The sequence below is a fragment of the Nylanderia fulva genome, unplaced genomic scaffold (genome assembly GCF_048542155.1).
Source record: "Nylanderia fulva isolate GAGA-0341 unplaced genomic scaffold, ASM4854215v1 Scaffold1, whole genome shotgun sequence".
NCBI classification, from domain to species: domain Eukaryota; kingdom Metazoa; phylum Arthropoda; class Insecta; order Hymenoptera; family Formicidae; genus Nylanderia; species Nylanderia fulva.
In genome coordinates, this window is record NW_028189192.1 from 967,519 (window position 1) to 985,820 (window position 18,302).

Consider the following 18,302-nt stretch of genomic DNA (forward strand, 5'->3'; position numbering starts at 1 on the left):
TGATAGTCCTCGACAGTGACATTTCAACGAGATATTTTTAATGTAGCGCACTTCGAGTTACAAGAACAATTTTCTACATATATACGGAGTCTCTAAATGTCTCTCGTCTTTTTGGCATAATCTCTACTCTTGGCAATCACCTAAAATCAATTCAGGCGTTCAGGCGGCGTTAATAGCAATAATGACGACAACAACGGCAGAAACACTCGCGTGACACATGTCACGAGTGTATCACGTCACCAGCCGATCGGTTGCAGTAACCAGCCGAACCAAGACTGACTGAACCGGCATGTCGAGACGCGGTCTCCGGTTAAGCCTCTCGCCTCCCGCTCACCTTCGTCGCGCTGCTCGAGCACGATCTCTACAGAGCGAATCTGTACAGCGCCGACCAGCGTCGAACCCGAACGAAAGTGGAGCGATCGTAACCGAGAGAGGGTCCGTGATAAAACGGTCACCCGGTATATTTTCAAATAGTCCTCGTCGGGAAGATTTTATTTAATATATTCATTTATTTAAAACAAAATTAACAAACATCAATTCATGCGATATACATAGCGGAAGAAGACATTCCTGTAAGAATGTATTACAGGAGACTTTAACTTGCGGCTGCAAAGCGTAACAAGTATGTGGTTAATGATGCAGTTTCTTCTTCATTCCTCTGATCATGCGGATGCGCAATATGGCATATGATATATTCTCGAGATAAATTATAATCCATGCATACGAAGGTCTTTTTTTTTTTTTTTTTTTTTTTTTTTTGACAAAGTCATTAATTCTGCGTTTACATTTACTCGTGAAATTTTTGACATAATATTTGTCTTCGTCAAAGCTGCAAATAATTTTGGGCCATAAAGATTAAATGGGCAGTAACAGCTATATTTAATGCGATATCAAGCTTAAAAATATTTAAATAAATCACACTAAACACATTAAGTTGCTTAATTGTGTTAGGAGATGGCAAACGAGAAGTTTAGTTGACCATGAAATTTACGAGAGAATTTGATGATCAATAAATTTTCTCTTTCTATCATAGAAAAAATATTGTAGCCCAAGACTCACCTTTCTCGCTCTTTCGAGAAATTCTTCGCCTTCCAAATTATCATTTTCTTTTTTTATCGGTGACATGTCGATTCCGCTATCCTCGTGATGTCGTAAAAGATCCTGCGAGGATATATCTTCATACTCTTTCAAATTAGAACGCAAATTCTCATTCAGGTTGTGATCTCGGAGTTTTGTGAGTTTCGTTGTATATTGATCCGACTGGATCTTCTTCGGACATTTGTCGATATATTTCTCAGATTCTTCTATTGAGAAATTAAAAGACAAGCTAGTAAATACCATAATAAATTTACATCATTATTCTATGTGGATTATTATAGGCTAAATACTAACTGTACTGAGATAAATCAAGATCACGATGAATATCGTGCGTCCTTTCGTGAGATTCCTCTGGTAGCACACATTCTATATTTTGAAATTCTTTTGCATCGATGTGTTGTCGATGATCTTGCACGATATTAGATGTCACTTTGTAAGAGGCTACGTTTAATCGGATATCATGCGACACGCGTAAAACAGTCGTCTCGGTTACTTCTTTTACAATTCTGCGTGATCTCTCCTGCAAAAAAATCATATATATCATTTGTAATAAGTAACAAGTTTCATATAATCAAATTTCCAAAATAATCATGTGCGTTATTCGCAATCTGATATACAAAATGAAATAAGAATTGATATAAAACTAAGTTTGAAAAACAATTTTCTTTCTCGAGAGGTATGTTTTGTCAATTAAATTATATTGCATACGTCAGTGATTTTGTCCCTCGTTTCAATCTGTGTTGTTGGTTTTATTTCATCGGTGGCGCAAATATTTGACGTTGCTTCGACAAATTTCAGCGTCTGGTTTTCTTCGCTCGGAGCAGAAACAAGAGGTTCCGCAGTGGTTGTTACTTTAGACGTTTCGGTCCACCTATAAATATATTCGAATATTTAGAGCTGATGAAATGTTGTGGAAATTTCCAAATGTTTAGATTAAATTTTGAGATTACGGATTTAAAATGATTAAATGTTTGCATAAATACCAAGTGGCATCGACATTCACGGGCGCCGTTGCAGAAAGCTCTTCGCATTCTGGCATTACAAAAGATTCGCTCCTAGAACGTGGAGGTGGTGTCGTTGAGCATTCAGTCGCTGTTGTATAATCCTCCACATTGCATTCTTCTACCATACTTTCGCTACGAGGATTTTCAGTAACTTCCTACAAAAATAAAAATATTTTAGCAATACTTTTAAGTATTTTTTAGTGAGACAGATACCTGTCACATCGATATTAAAACATAATAACATACCTTGGTGTCGGAATCTTTATTCGATGTCTCGACATCCTCTGTGGAATGTGAACTGAGAATAGGAAGCGAACTCTCGTCGGATTTTTCCGCCATAGAAGCTACGGACTTGTCTGCCACAACCGTAGTTTCCGAAGACGCTGGATGCATTTGCATTGTAGACGCAGCCGAAGCTGTCGCGATAGAAGAATGGATGGGCGTGACTGAGGGCGATGTAGCAGATATCGAGAGCAAGGACGAAGAGGAAGACGTCGCGGCGGTAGGAATAGATATCGGTCGAGTTCTAGCTCCGGCTTCGCACAGTCTCGCATCCAGTTTTTCCGCGAGAAGCGTCACTTCCGCCAATTTCGCCGAGATAGCTTCCACAGCTGTCAGATTATTGCCGAGGTTTGAAGTGTCCTCGGTTTCCGACATTCTAAGAGAAAGACGGATATTTGTTAGTCGAATCAATATTCTATAAATAGAATTGTTTTTCCCAGACTTCTAAAAAAATCCTGCAAGTTATTTAGCATCGACAATTTTACTAAGTTTTATGAATTATACACCAGGGAACGTTGTTTTCTCCTAATGTTATTCTTATGACTTCCTCGCAATTGTGCAATGTAGAAATGTTGCAACTATACGAACTATCAGCCATTTTATTCGCACATGTATAGCGGCTTCGCAATATTTATTTTATTTCCTCCATGAGATTAAGTGCAACCTAAAATCGGGGCCATGATTGAATTAGAAATAGCACATCGTTAAGGAAACATCTGTCGATTACGTAATTGATAGTTGACAGTGCATCGACAGTACGCCGACACACATGGTCTCTGCGATTGGGGGCAGGCAAAGTTCTAATTTCGTAGAACACACTCGTTCAACGCAGAATCCGATTGCTATACAGGTTAAATTTCAAGAATTTTAAAGGTAATTTTTATTCAAAAAAATTGTTAAAGACATTATTTAATTATTATGGTAGAAATAATTCTTTGAGGTACACAATATGATGAATGATTCTTCACAATACAAGCCAAAATATTATCGAGGCGGGATTTGCATTACCAGTCGAGTTTTAGATTACAATGTGACCGTGGAAAGAAGCCAACAAATTGTGGAACGCAATTCCTCATCGTTATACTTACAAACATATTTTAATAATTTTCAGTAACGTATCCATTCACACAACACTAAAAGTGTTAGTAATAATAAACTTTATTAATCTTATTAGATAAAAAGATAAGCTTGAAAGAAAATATCGCCGAATGATATTTTTTTATCAAAAATTTCTAAATATCTGCCTGTCAGTTGGCGATATCCGAACTGCGTACCGACTATGGATTAAATCAAATAGAAAGCTTAACAGAAATCAAAGTAAAAACATAAAATAAAAGAAGTGACAATTAATGTTTCAATAAGCGGAATTGAACAAGGACATTACGACCACCTCAGTTACTGCGAACTTACATGTACCGTTCCTAGATTACAGGAGCTATCTCGACGAGAGCCAACCATGGACTGACACACCGTCTCTGTTAAACACGTAGGCGTTCGAGCAAACGTATTACCACTCTTACGAGTTCTACTTATTCTTTTATTCCAGTTATAGTTTATAAACAAAGAGGTAAGCGAAGAAAATTTAATATAAAAAAAACGTCTGAATCTAATTATATTTTATTGCTGTATCTTATTTTTTTCTTGTGGCATTTCTTTTAGTTCTTTTAATTTCCACTACTTTATCTCAATACTTTATCTTTCGCGTTTAATGTATACTACAACTCAAACTCTTGTATTATTTAAATTAAAGATAAGGGTTTCTAAATGCCGTAACTATGCTAATGCGATTCCTCGTTGCACTTACGGTTGCTGATAAAGAGGCTCTTTTAATCTTGTCTTGAGGAGGCGACCGAGCCTCACCATCCGACCAACCTCCAATAAAAGTTTCTCTCGATTATCGAGGATGTCTCTTATGTCTGTTCTGATACGCGACTTTGCTGTTGTATCCTCGTCTTTTGCAGCACAATACAAGATTGTCACCGTTTCCACCAAGTTTTGCAATCTGGTACAATGCTTTAAACAGATTCAAGAGAAAGTTTAGAAGATACACAGCTGCGTGACATGCAAAATAATGAATTTTTTTGTCCTCGTAAAGTAGCCTGAACTACTTTCGGATTTGCCTTTTTATTTGATATTATTTCACATTCGCGTACATCTTCAACGTTCCTGTGAAAGACGGCGCATACTCGCAACCTGGTTAGCTGCTCTTCACTAACGGACCGAAACTGCCGCCAAGCTTGTCGCAATCTCGAGAAGATACCAGCGTTGCTCTCTAAAGATATTCTGCAAGATAATCTCAGTACGCGCGCGCCGTTCACCAACTGCCCACCGTACTCATAGGTTCCCTGTAAATATTTATTTCGATACGTTGCACTCAAATTCTGCATTTGAACTCTGTACAAATCACAAGACTCTTCGCTTCATTATATCGCGCTAATTATGCGTTTTACCTTCGCAGTTTCCTGAAAGGATTGATGCTCCTCTTTCTGCGATTGTATTTCCTTTGTGTTACATCCAACTTCCATATGATTCCGAAGTAGTACGTCAAATAGATCGTTCAACCATTCAACAGCCTGAAAAAATACAACTTTTATATATCGTATTCTTTTATATTTTTTTAAAATTATTTTGTTTGCGTTACGTCTTATTTTGTGCTCACTTGCTCGGCATCGCTCTCGTACATGTGTATCAAGGCTACTTGTTTCAGTGACAGCTTTTGCAATTCCACGCTATCGTTAAAGATATTTTTCCTGGCGTTTGTCGCGTCTAATATGTCTTTTATGTTCACGATATCCTCGTTATAATTTACGCAAACTTCTCGTCCAAGCGCGTCCTTCACTGGCATAGAGAGAACGTCCGACAATTTTTCACCTTCTTTTACGAGTTCGCGCTCTAAACTGTCTGAAAAATTATTCAAGCGTGTTGAATAAAATGAAATAAAAATATTAATATTTAACTAGTAGTGACTTTTGCTCTTACCTAAAACTGTTTGACTTTTTTCCAATGTTAAGAGTTTAACGCTCGCCTGGGAGAAATTATAATTTCTACTACCCATGACTAATTGCTCAAACACTTCACTCGTCCTATCAAAATACTACAAGCAACAACAAGTTGGAAAGAAAAACATTTTCTATTATTCGATCGATTATTTCTTACCTCGGAAACAAGCCTGAAAAATCTTTGCGAAGTGATCAATACATTTCTACGTCTTTCGAGTCGTGAAGCAAAACTACGGCAAACAAAGTCCATGAAATCTCTCTGAGATTTTAAGTCTTCGGGTAGTTTATTTTTTGGGAGACTGTCAATTTTATGAAGCAATTCCGCATATCGTCCATAAGTTTCCTATAAACATATTATACAATTATCTTCGATCATCGCGATTTTCTGTTATAATAAAATAAAAAATAATAAGATTCTATTTACCCGGCATTTAAGCTCAAGCTTTTCGTGTTGTCTTCGCAGTTCCTCGGAGGAAGCAACATCGAAACCAACTTGACAGCAAGAGTTCAGCATCATATCTGCTGGACCCAGGATCCAATCGGTAACACTCGATACACCTTGCTCGAGATCTTCGATTAACCTGGCGGTATCCAGATTACGTTCCACTTCTATCCACGAATTTTCAATATCCATCTAAAAATGTAAAATGTTAAATCAATTTTTAAAAAACAAATTTAAATACATTAATCTCAAATGCACTCTCAAGTACCTGTTTTAATTCGATGGAATCGAGCAGTTTATGAATTTCTTTAATCATGTCCAAAGTATCTTTGGAGGACTCTCTGCTCATAAAACTGACTAGGTTTCTACCTAACAAACAAACAACATTTATTTAATTTTTTCCATAATCTTTACATAAGAAATATCTCATTTAAAATAAATATTATTAAATACTGTTACTAATATTATATATATTTATTACTTCTTGTTATTAAGTGTAATTTTAATTTTGAAAAATTTAAAATAGAAATATAATATATAAACCTGATTGAAGTATATGACGCGCTGTTGATAACAACTCTGTACCGATTTCCCAATAAGATTCTATGTCGTCGTCTGATTGCTTCATACGAATACCATCAAAAGTATTCAATCGTTGATGTAAATTTGTCATTTTCGATATTAGTTCTAACGCGTCTCTCGAATAATCTTCTATTTTCTATAAAGTCAAAGTCAAGTATATATCAATGTATTCAAAAGATTAGCTCAATACTCATATTTTTCATTTATATATTTCACGATAAAAATATTTAATTTACCATACGTTTCTTAATCCATTCAACGTGATTATATGCCTTGTTACCTGCCAACTCGTACGGTAATTGAGAAAAATCGATGTAAACTTGTAATCTCGTTAGAGTAACGTACATTAGCTAAAACGTAAATTAACGAGAGAAAACAATAAATGAGAAAAAAATTCGATATGCGTTTTTATGTAATAAAATTGCAATAAATAAATTTATCAAATTAATTCGTTCACTAACTTCGCTCTCTTTGTGGGACTTGGTACAGGTATCGACACGTTTGTCCCAGAAACCATCGGGTCGCACCACGATCACGGAAACGGCTGTTGATCCTACAAGATTCATAGATAGCCTAATACAGGATCTAGCGACCCGCCATGCACCGCCACGCGCATCCACAATTAAAGCCAAGCCTTTTTCTTTCGTCTCTTCGCTAATCGAAAAAAAATATCACCTACATATAAACCAATGATATACATATTTACGCATGTGTACAGCGAGATATCGAGATATTATACCTGAAAATTGATACAAAATACAAAATGAGAGACTCTAATTTCGGTTTCGTTGTTGGATCAAGTTCTGGAGGAACACTAATTACAATTAAAGGCCGTCCGTCACGATCACGACCACCTGGAATATATGCGAGCTTTGATTCTAGAGCCTCCAGGATATCTGCTGCCTTCAAATTTGTCATAGACATCTCTACAAGTGCTTGTTTTTACAAAAAAGTCATTTCAAATAAATCGATCTGAAAAAGATCATATTTGTCACTAATTTATACATGTATAAATTTCGCACTTATTTCATTATATCAATCGTTATTCACGCACACATTATTATTAAAATAATATACATTTTTATAATAATAGACAATTGAAGTAGTCGAAAAAAATTCTAATTAAACATTTATACATTTAATTAAATTCCACGTTTACCCTACAGAAAAAATAATTTTTCACTCTGAAAAATTTTACGCGCGAAAAAGTCTGAATTATAACTGTAATGAACAGTATTCACCGATCTTTGGCCGAGCCAGGAACGTTGAAACGCATTCGAATCACTTGCAAAGCATCACGACGAAACATTGCGTAGGCGCAGAGCACTCGGCATAGTATATACTTCGAATGTATAGCGGGAATGCGGGAATACTAGTCAGCAGCTGTTTCAGGTTCGCTCCAGGTGCTCTACATCTGCGTATCCACGTGATCAACGAGGGGACCAACGACTGTTATCTGATTGACTCGAGTCGCACGTGTTCCGCGTTAATGACAGTAGGAACAATTGTCACATGCGTATATAAGCGCACACGCACGTGCATTTATAGAGATAGAATGTGCGCGATGCAGCGCGGAGCTGCAGCCGCGACGGAGGCTGCAGGAAAACCGAAAGCCATCCCTGGTCCATTCAGATACAACGGTACTTTGGCACCGATTAACCGTATGTTCCCCTTCCTTTGCGCACGCGGCCCTTCCCTTCCTCTCATTTCTCTGTCTCTCCTGGAGTTCCGCATTTTTTTGACTCCTTATCTCTCTTTAAAAATTCTGTAGAAATATTTTAAGTAGAGAAGTAACGGAGATTGCAGAGAGAAAATAAGAAGACATCTTCATAGATGTCGGTTACGCGGTTCGCACGCATGACACATCACACATTTTATGCATTTGACAGATATCATTCAATTAAGATATATATATACGAAAAATCGTAGATGCTATAATTTGTTTTAATTTACATTAATTGAATGATATCTGTCAAATGCATAAAATGATATATATATATATATATATCAATAAAATATATTCGAATAATTTACATGCGTTAGAATTTAACTGCAAATTTTAATCAAGTAACTGTAATATATAAACGCAATGCGTTTTTTAGAGCGATCCAATCAATTTAATTTAATTAATTAATACATATACTTAAAAAATATACCAAGGAAAAATGGTTACATACAATTCTGTGACATTACGATGCACTTCTTCGTGAAAGTTTCTCAAAGCACGATCGACCCGGATAAATATAATAAAAGATACTTGTAATGATTTGTGCGAGTTTACTTTAAATGAAGCAATCTATTTTAATATAAATCATATTGTACTTTAGTTCGAATTCAATAATTTACAATAATTTATCAAATTAGATAAAATACACTTTTTTATTTAGGATACCTTCTAACACTTTACATATTTACATAGTAAATATATGTGTTATTCCGTGATTCCATTATGTAAGATGCAAGCGCGAGATCATATACCAGATCTTGGTATACACATATTACAGATCTTTAAAAAAATGTAAATGAAGATACAAATATAATATACCTTTTTGTCTGTCATTGATATTTAAATAAGAAAATGACCAAATATTTTCGCAATTGTAAGAAAGATATGTTAAAAAGGGGATATAGTTCAAAAAAGATCGGAGTTAAAGAACATATCAATGGGACAAAGATAGACGTCGAGGAAAGCTGAAGAGATTTGGCGTCGCTACAGTCGACGAGGACCACCGGAAAGTCCGCCAGTGCTGCAGCGAGCCTCGCGCTATATCAAGCACAGATTGGCTGTCTTTCTCTTTCCTTTGGTCCATCTCTCCCCTTTCCTCCTATAGTCTCTCTTTCCCTCATCTTCTCCTCTTCTTTCTCACTCTCTTTCTCCCTTTCTTTCTCTTCTTTCACCCAGGTTGGTCTTCATTAAAGATCAGCATCATTTTGCTGTTCCATCATTATTCGAATAGTGTTGTCAATGTGATACTTTTGACATCTCGGAGTGCGGGAACGATCGGAAAACTGGCCAGGGACGGAGTGATCGTCGAGCCAGGCTCGACGAAAAAGAGGAAGAGGAAGCACGATGGGCAACGCCACGACGAAAGACTATTCGAAGAACATCTCCGTCGGCACCAACTCGAGGAAGACACGCTGGGATGGTTCAGGTAGATCGATCTATCGTTTCCCTCGTAGAATTTTACGATTCTCGATAAATTGGAGACAACTTCCATGTCGTTTAAATTTATTTCAAGGACGAAGAAATTCGTCGATCCAATAATTCAATAAATGTTGCTCCAAAATGCATTTGCACAAACGTAGCATCTTTATTAGGACAACAGAATTATTATTCATGTCATTTTAAACACATTAAGTATTATTTTGATTACTTTCCAGCTTTTATATATATTTGCTCATTTTCTACAATTATTTAATATTTATCAAAATGTTGTCATTATTTGATTAATAATATAGAATGTATATGTAAAAATATAAATCTAGAAATTTATTTTTAAGTTTCATACAACTTCTAACTTTAATAACAATAAATGTATTGAATAAGTGTATTGTAATTAACACACATTTCGTAGCTGGTTAATAAGGTAGATGTAAAGAAATTACTATCAATGTTAAATCATTGTTAAGCCAAATTCGATTAGACAGTTCTGACATCGAGATGGCATCTAAAATTAGATTGTTACTAACTATCGATCTGTCTAATTCGAAAGAACGTTTAGATCGCGTATTGATTTTATTCCTTTGGCTTAATCACACTCTATTGTTGTAGGATGCTTATTTTTAAGACAATGCGCAATTAGTGGACGTTATTACAGAAACAGCCAAGAAATAATGAAATTGAATGCTCAATTGGTAGAGAGTGCACCGGCTCGGTACTGCCAAACGCGACGCATTTTATTTTGGGAGCGCCACTTACATGCCGATGTTGAAAATTTGCTCTATATACATACGTCAGTATCGTTCTAGCAAGAACTTGCTGACACTAGTATTGTGTCGCTCGCTTTAAGAGAAATCAAGAAAAAACATTAATAAATTAACAGATATTATAATTAATATTACATATAACTACATAAAGAAATATTAAATATAATTCTAAATACAATATAAATATTAAATATATTGACATAATAATTTTAGATCGAACGATATTTGTACCAATTTAATTTTTCATTTTGTTGGGATATCCGCAAACATCTTAGGTCTTGCATCCCCACCGGGCAAACCTATCTTGATATCGGGTACCGACGAAACGCAGCCGGATGTTGTTGCGATACGATGGGAGAGATCGCCGAGTAACGGTGGATCGGCGATCGTCGGATACTTGGTCGAGCATCGACGACTGGGCTCTCCTCACTGGATACGAAGCAGTTCCGGCTTGTGCGCCTTCCCGGAGCTAACTCTGAGCGGTCTCGAGCCAGGATGGCGCTATCAATTTCGAGTCAGAGCGCAAAATGCAGTTGGGCTTTCACGGCCGAGCGAAATCTCCGAGCCGCTCACAGTCACCTTGCAAAGGGTCACCGCAGCTTGCGCTCCTCGCTTCGATCTGGAGCTCAAGGATACGACGGTGCTCGAGAGCGAACAGGTATCGAAACTGCGTGTACATGTGTCTAAAATTCAAATGTATGACGGTAAGTTTTCTCAAAGGCCGAGTTTGTCGTGCAATTCTCCGGTACACCATTGCCGAAGATCTCATGGTTCAAGGACGGTTTCGAGATTTTTAGCAGTAGACGTACCAGAATCGTTACGGATAACGGAAAGAGCGTTCTTCTGATTCATCAAACCGCGCTTAACGACGAAGGCGAGATTAAATGTACCGCTACCAATCGAGCGGGTCATGTTGCCACTAGAGCTAAATTAATTCTCGAAGGTTAGAATGCTGATAAAAAGAATATATAAACATGATTTCTGTGCAATTCTGTTAAATTTCTGATTATTATTTATGCAGCGTCACCGCGGATACGATTGCCGCGTCAGTACGAGGATGGTTTGCTTTTCGAGCAAGATGAAACCATCAGATTGAAGGTATCTCTGGCAGGTAAGCCATCGCCTACTGTCATCTGGTATCACGACGGGGATCTGGTATCCAAGGATGCTAGACACATATTTGAGGTGATGGACGGTGAATCGGTTTTGAAAATACCGGATGCCAAACGAAATGATCGAGGCGAATATACTGTCAAAGCTACGAACACACTAGGTGAAGATACTGCGTCTTTTCTGGTCACTGTTACAGGTGCGTGATAACGTTGCACTAATTCAGATATGAATTTTTTCAACTCTTTACAATATATAGAAGTATAATATAATTTATTAATCTCTGTCAAAACAGATCGACCAGCTGCTCCCGGAAAAGTGTCCGTCGCGATGACTCTAGGTAGATCAGTGACGTTATCGTGGAAAGAACCGGAAGATGACGGAGGATGCAAGATCGGGACTTACATCGTCGAATACTATAGAGTATGCAATCAAAAATGTTATTATTATTATTCGTGTAAAAATCAATTTTTTAGAAACTTGACAACGATTATTTCAGATTGGCTGGGACGTGTGGCTTAAAGCAACAACGAGCAGATCCACCAGCGCGACGTTAACAGAATTAATCGAAGGCTCGGAATACAAATTTCGCGTGAAAGCTGAAAATCCTTACGGAGTCAGCGATCCTAGCGAAGAGAGCGACGTTATCTTCATTCCAGACCTTAAACGAAGGTATTTTACTCTTTACTTTGAAATACAGAGTGTCTCAGACTTACTGTAGATACCACACGTTAATGGGAAATTCTTGAGATGATCTGAAGACGATTTTTCCTCAGCGAAAGCTTTTTTGTAAACTGTAAGTCTTGTGAAAATAAATTATTAACAAAACTACATTTTTTAGTTAATTTCAGGTAAGGTTTACTTTAATAGAATTTTAATTGAAGATTTAGTTACAAAGATACATGATTTCAAAAATTGGGAATATTAAAAAAATGATGATCTTTTTCGACATTTTCGCTGCGAAAAAATCGTCTCCAAATAACCTTAGGAGTCTTCCATAAACGGATGGTACGGTAAGGTTGGGACACCCTGTATATTTTACCTGCGCAGAAATAAAGTTCAAGCTTTGCTTGTAGAATTATTACGCCGTCCTTGAACGAGAAGTCGCAGAGCCATCGAGAGATCAGTAGATCTCGCGGCGAGAAACGCGAAGTGAGTTTCACTACGCCGACGCAGAGAACTAGGAGTTTGACGAGGGAAGAAGCTAGAACGCGAAATGACGAAAGCCTCGGATACGATGAGCGATCAGCTTCAACGCAACGGCTCGCAACGCCGATTTCTACGTTGGACAGGCCATCCAGAGCAGACAGTAGAGTGACATTTGCACCAGACACTTTGGAGAAGGAACCGCCAGTTCCACCAGCCAGATCCAGAGATCACGCTTCCGCGAAGCAACAAGCTTCTCTTACAGGAAATAATACAGTTCGATCGAATGCTGCGGCAGATATAAAAGACAAGGTAAGAAATAAAAAGATACGCTAATTTACAGATTGAAAGGTAAAAATTATATATATTATTTTCTGCAATGTAGCAAGATATCGTAAAGAGGGAAAGAGCAATGTCTCCGAAACCAACCGTAACAGTTTCTTCTCCAGTCGAGGACGACTTCAAATACTCGATACCTACGACAAAAGAAAGAAGAAGCCTCTCTCCGCTTTCGATTCCGCCGAGAATTCAAGAACCTCCGAGAGAGGAGAATAATATAGCTAGCCATCTTTTGTCTTCAAATTCGAGTCTAAAAAGACAGACTGCTATTATAAGTGAATCCATGTCACCTTCACCGCAGGATAACTTGCAATTGCAAACGCAATTATCACGAGACGACGACGAGGACGTATTACACGGCAGTTCTGAGTTTATGCTGGTTTTGTATCCGGATGAGACGATGGAAGAGGAAACTATAATCGTGGCAAACGGCACGTCGCCTGAAATTCGCGTCAGAAGCGACACAAGTAAGTGCGGAAAACTCTACGACAAAAAGATCTTTGAAAAAACTCAAATAAAAATTATACTAAAAAAACATTCGTCTTTTTAGGTAGCAAACAGGACATGATCGAGTTGACGGAAGAGGAGAACGATCTCATACCGCCGCCGATATCGCTGTCACTTCCGGAATTATTCAGCGTGCAGCATCAAATAGTAGAAGTAATGCGAGCAGCTGTCAGCTCTACCGAGCTTCTTCACGAACGAGCCATGGAACGTTTTTATCGCGCGGTCGCCGCCGAAGAGGCATCCGAGATTGCCAAACGGAAGTCGCAGATTGAGAGGCAGACCGGCGAATTGGCGCTATTAAATGTCGAATCCGTTCAGAAATCGTCCTATTCTTAGACGCCTATCGAATTCCGGGGTCACGACGCAGAACTTGATTGTCTCGTGGCAGGCGAAAAAGAATCGGCGAAGATCGAGCGAGGGACAAACCGAAACGGCCCCGAAAACGATGAAACTTCTCTCGCCGGCTCTGCTGTCAGGATGTTGAGGCCAGGTCGGATCCGAATCTTCCCTCTGAAGTGACGACGATGGCGGATTCCTGGAGGAGGAGCGACGAGGACGAATCCGTAAAACGTCTGCGTAGATGGCACGAAACGAACGTACCACTGTTGGAGGAGGTGCAAGAAGAGAAATCGATACGAACGAATAATGAAGATGGGGCAGCCTCCATTTCTGAGGGCCAAGGAAGCAGAGGCAAGGCAATGGAAGAGGAGGAATTTAATAGCGTCGAGACTTCCGAAGAATCGTCGGAAGAGATTAGCAGCGCGGATAGCGAGGATTTGAAATTATTAAGATCTAGGATCCTGGCGAGACAAGTTATGGATGAAGAGGATACTTATCATCCTAGAGGAAGACCAGTTCCACACATGGAACCGGAACTGGTACTGATTTCGTACGATAGAATGAATTTCGAGATTTCGTCTCCTCCACCTGTCAGAGCAGTTACTCCTATTTCGACGAACAACATGATACCAAAGTCTATTTTGAAGAAACCCAAGGAAGAAATGACTTCTTCTGACAGTTTCGATATATCGATTTCTCCAGAGAGACTAATAAGACCAATATCACCGCAGCCGTACGAAGAAGAAAATGTAGAAGAACCGCATATCGATGTTAAAGAGAAAATTGCAGATTTCTCGAGCATGTCCGAGGTTTTGAAGACACCCGCAATGTCGGAATCGGATACGGATAGCATCTTGTCGGCGGCGGAAGCGGCGAAAAGTCGACGAATGCAATCCAAATTGCGGTCCATGACGCCTGAAGAGGAGGCGGCCGAAGTAGAGGCGAGAATGGCGGTTGTGAATCAGTACACCGAGATAGTTCGAGAGTACTCGAGCCATTCGCGACACGGTAGCGCGGCCAGTTCCCGAAGATCTTCCTTTTCCGAGGATCAAGCGGATCAGAAGCATCGAGTGCAGGAAAAGCTCGCGGCAAATCTGAACAAGGATAAACAAGAGCCAGCCGAGACGTCGAAATTGAAGATTCAGAATAAGAACAAAGTCGACAAGCAGACGAAACGAGAGAAGACGAAAGGATCGAATAATCAAACGCCAACGATCGCCAAGAAGGAAAGCGCTAATTCCAGAAGCGCGACTCCCGCGAGAGACACGACGACCGCGAAACGCGGTAAATCGATCTCCAGGGAGCAATCTCCAGCTGCGAGAAAAAGGGAACGAACGACGGGCGCTTCGTCGAGATCGTCCTCGAAAACCCGAAATCGCACGCCTTCTCTGGAAAGAAACAATCGATCATTGGCGAAAACCGACTTGAACGAGCAAGAATCTCGTAGATCCAAAGTACCTTCCGGCTCTTCCTCGCGTTCCTCGTCGAGATCGAACTCCAGGGATAGAAGACACGGAGCGACGGCATCAGCGGAATCGAAGGTTGAGAAGCTGCAGAAGGCACTCGAGAGTAACAAGTATCGAGCGATGAAGAAAGAATCCGAGGTTACCAAAGAAGTTGCGGAAAAAAGCACTCCCGAACGTGCAGATGGCAAGCAGTTAGCTCTGGAAGCTAAAAACACAGTCAGATCGACAGTGGACTACATAACCGACCTGACGTTGCTGATTGCCGCAATGTACGTTTATTTCTTCAAAAAGGAAACCCTGGCGGTTCCGTTTATCGTGCTGCTTTTATATCGAAGAATACAGGAGGAAATACACGGGTGGATGCCACGTCGTTGGTGGCGCTCCACCAAGAAACCCTGATCGACCAATGTGCAACTAAATGGTCATATATATTTGATGTACATCATGTTTACCAATCAAAATATGCTAAATGATTGCCAAAGAAATAATATATCATAAGCTGAACCGATATAATACTATATCGAGAATTGCAAACTATTTATGTGACATCCTTCATATGTAATACAATCGATACTCGTTATTCTGTTATCCGTTGTATTTATAATAAATATATCAATTCCTTATCTCTAATAAAATTATGTACGTATTTTCACCCAATTTCCTTAAATATTATGCGTATTTTTTTAAATGTATTTAGCAATTATTTAATAGTCATATTACATCATACGTTATTACGTAAATAATTATGTTTGAGAAAATTCATTTTTCGGGAAATATTATTGATAAATTTGCGTATTACGAATAATAAAATTTTCTTTTTTTTTCGCGCATTCCGCAAATTCCGCGCGCTCGCTTAATTCGCTTAATTTAACCGGTTCGGAAATATGTACATGGGAATAGAATGTCTGCAAAACAAAGTTTCAGTTTCGCGCGTCGAAAGCAAAAGGAAAAGTGAGAAAATAGGAACGTCGGCGATTACATCAGCGAAAGAGAGACAAAGAGTGGAAAAACGAGGGTACGAAGATCCCGAACGGCGCATGTGCTTCTTTCGTTAAAACGACGAAGCCGAGAGCGCGGCGTCGGGACGATTTTAGAACGGAGCAGGGCCTCCTGCCGTCAGACGTCTCGTGGCATAGGGTGTGCTGTATCAATATAGGGTTCAGGACAGGAACAAGCTGGCCGGTGGTGGTGGTGAACGGTGCAAGAGTCTTCCCGTGTAATACGCGCGTACGAATGTCGGCCCTTCGCGAGTAATGTCAATGCACGGAAAGAGTCGTCCTACGTAACGTTTGACGAGATGACCTTAACAGGTAAGATGCACAAGTTGAGTTGTGAGTGTTAGCCGGTGTTAGCCGGCATTCGTGAACCGTGTCTTCGGTGAACCGCCGCGCCGGTTCATCGAAGACGAACTCGGAAGAGAGGCACGAAATTTTCATGTTTCGTATATGTGCGCCTGATTTTTATATATTCCGCAAGTATTTGCAACTGAGAGAAACATATTTTCTCACTGGTGCAATTGCGCAGTATATGAATAAATATTTTGCGATAGGAATATATCACTTTGGCGAAATCGCGTAGGCGCTATCAATATAGAAATCGAACTGATTTAATCAACTTGACTACTTGATCTAAAAGAATTTATTAACAAGAAAAATTCATCTAAAAAGATTTCATGGGTATACATAATTAATTATAAAAATGTTGAAATTTGCTGTCTGCATATAAATTAATATATATATAATAATAAATTTTAATAATTATTACTTTTCCTTCAAGTTTTGTCTCTAATAGCTGATCAATTTGTCTTATATTTAGCTTCTATGTATCTCGCGGTATTTTACGACTGACGTAAAACGCACAATTGCGGTTACGCGGTTTTAAAATACATTTAACGAGATCATAATTGATCTCTTCGCGAAATCATAGTGTTTTGATATAATATAAATATCGACGATGTTGTGTGCCAAAAAATTTTTGTTAAGCAAACGTGAAAATATTTATTTATGTTAATGGTGCAATCTGAACATGCGTGGGTGCATCTGATCGAAATTCCGTGCGCACTTCATATCGCAAAATTTACAAGTAACGGCTCCTTTTGGAAGAAGATAGATTCTAAAAGATTTATAGATCAGCTACGTATTATTTTCTTAAGTGGTTCCGCTTTACCACACTTTACTAAAATATAGTCATCTATATTTATGCTACTATTTTGCATATGTACCTGCTATAGCACCATTCCTGTAGCCATTTTGCAAAGCACGTGAGCCTCGAAATAGCAGATAGCTTTTCAACAGTAAATTTCGTTCCATCATCGGGTATTGATAAAGCATATTTCTTTGTCAATTATGAACAAAATTATAATAAATAATTAATTTTGTTAATATTCTAAAAATGTAAAAATATAATTAATTTACATCAATGTAAAATACTTACAGATCTTACGTCGAAGAATAAAGGATCGCCAGAATGGATCGAAGAAGATCAGATCGTGTCAGCTCAAGGACACGTAGGCGAAGACATCATCGTCGAACTGAAATTGGTTTCATCTGAAAATTACGATGATTTACAATTCGACTTGTAAGTACGACATATATGTTTGCCTCATCGAACGAATAGTAAACAGCTTTGCACATATATATACCTGTTGCTCTCATTATATCGCGACATTTTAACAAAATATCCATTTTCGTGTTATCGTTCATTCTCATACACTGGCCTTAATTTTATATAGGACCTTGGGACGTGCCAAGGATCAAACGCAAGTTATTTTAAGCTGTCGCGCACTTAATTTCGGAGAACTGAATTATACTTGCCGCGCATAATTTTGCTCAATATTATTGCATGGATCGTCATTCCAGCAATGTCTGGAACGCGAGGGACACGTCTGACATGTTCGATTCAGTTCTGTCAATAACTATTTACTAATAAGAACAAGCAATACGATTGTGATAGTTTACCTCTGATATATCAATCGTTAAAAGAACCGATAATAAATAATGCTTGATTTAAAAGAAGCAGTGTGCTCTTTAGTCTAAGATAAATAAGAATCTATTTCGCGACA

At 38.5% G+C, this 18,302-nt stretch overlaps 3 protein-coding genes and 1 long non-coding RNA gene across 8 annotated transcripts in view; 2 read left to right on the forward strand and 2 right to left on the reverse strand.

Moving 5' to 3' along the window:
* Nucleotides 1-7,831, reverse strand: part of LOC146725281 (uncharacterized) — a 32,978-nt gene extending 25,147 nt beyond the window's left edge. The window contains 18 exon segments of the mRNA XM_085484318.1: nt 1,060-1,304; nt 1,393-1,618; nt 1,807-1,969; nt 2,082-2,257; nt 2,349-2,760; nt 4,189-4,397; nt 4,538-4,729; nt 4,835-4,957; nt 5,044-5,285; nt 5,364-5,478; nt 5,541-5,726; nt 5,808-6,017; nt 6,094-6,194; nt 6,369-6,543; nt 6,644-6,757; nt 6,869-7,061; nt 7,147-7,379; nt 7,649-7,831. Of these exon segments, the coding sequence (XP_085340444.1) occupies nt 1,060-1,304; nt 1,393-1,618; nt 1,807-1,969; nt 2,082-2,257; nt 2,349-2,760; nt 4,189-4,397; nt 4,538-4,729; nt 4,835-4,957; nt 5,044-5,285; nt 5,364-5,478; nt 5,541-5,726; nt 5,808-6,017; nt 6,094-6,194; nt 6,369-6,543; nt 6,644-6,757; nt 6,869-7,061; nt 7,147-7,331 (3,267 nt within the window). The 5' untranslated portion in view covers nt 7,332-7,379; nt 7,649-7,831.
* Nucleotides 7,832-9,134: 1,303 nt separating this feature from the next.
* Nucleotides 9,135-15,870, forward strand: LOC114939584 (myomesin and myosin binding protein). Its single transcript, XM_029313933.2, is given in 11 exon segments — nt 9,135-9,559; nt 10,610-10,992; nt 11,055-11,277; nt 11,356-11,643; nt 11,740-11,867; nt 11,944-12,116; nt 12,521-12,902; nt 12,976-13,396; nt 13,480-13,763; nt 13,765-13,908; nt 13,910-15,870. Coding segments are annotated over 11 exon segments (4,239 nt in total). The 5' UTR covers nt 9,135-9,477; the 3' UTR covers nt 15,641-15,870.
* Nucleotides 15,871-16,301: 431 nt separating this feature from the next.
* LOC114939507 (uncharacterized) overlaps nt 16,302-18,302 on the forward strand; it is a 41,544-nt gene continuing 39,543 nt past the window's right edge. For 2 of the 5 annotated variants that reach the window (XM_029313807.2, XM_085484616.1), the window contains exons 1-2: nt 16,302-16,551; nt 17,677-17,818. In XM_029313807.2, coding sequence (XP_029169640.2) covers nt 16,539-16,551; nt 17,677-17,818 — 155 coding nt within the window. In that variant the 5' untranslated portion in view covers nt 16,302-16,538. Of the gene's footprint in view, nt 16,552-17,676; nt 17,819-18,302 lie in introns of those variants that run through there. The other 3 variants (XM_085484545.1, XM_085484595.1, XM_085484564.1) reach the window with 2 other exon arrangements.
* On the reverse strand, nt 16,925-18,075 carry LOC146725282 (uncharacterized). Its single transcript, XR_014925169.1, has 4 exons — nt 17,883-18,075; nt 17,675-17,787; nt 17,463-17,575; nt 16,925-17,353 (listed from the first exon to the last, which is right to left on the reverse strand). It is a non-coding gene; the product is annotated as an uncharacterized LOC146725282 (long non-coding RNA).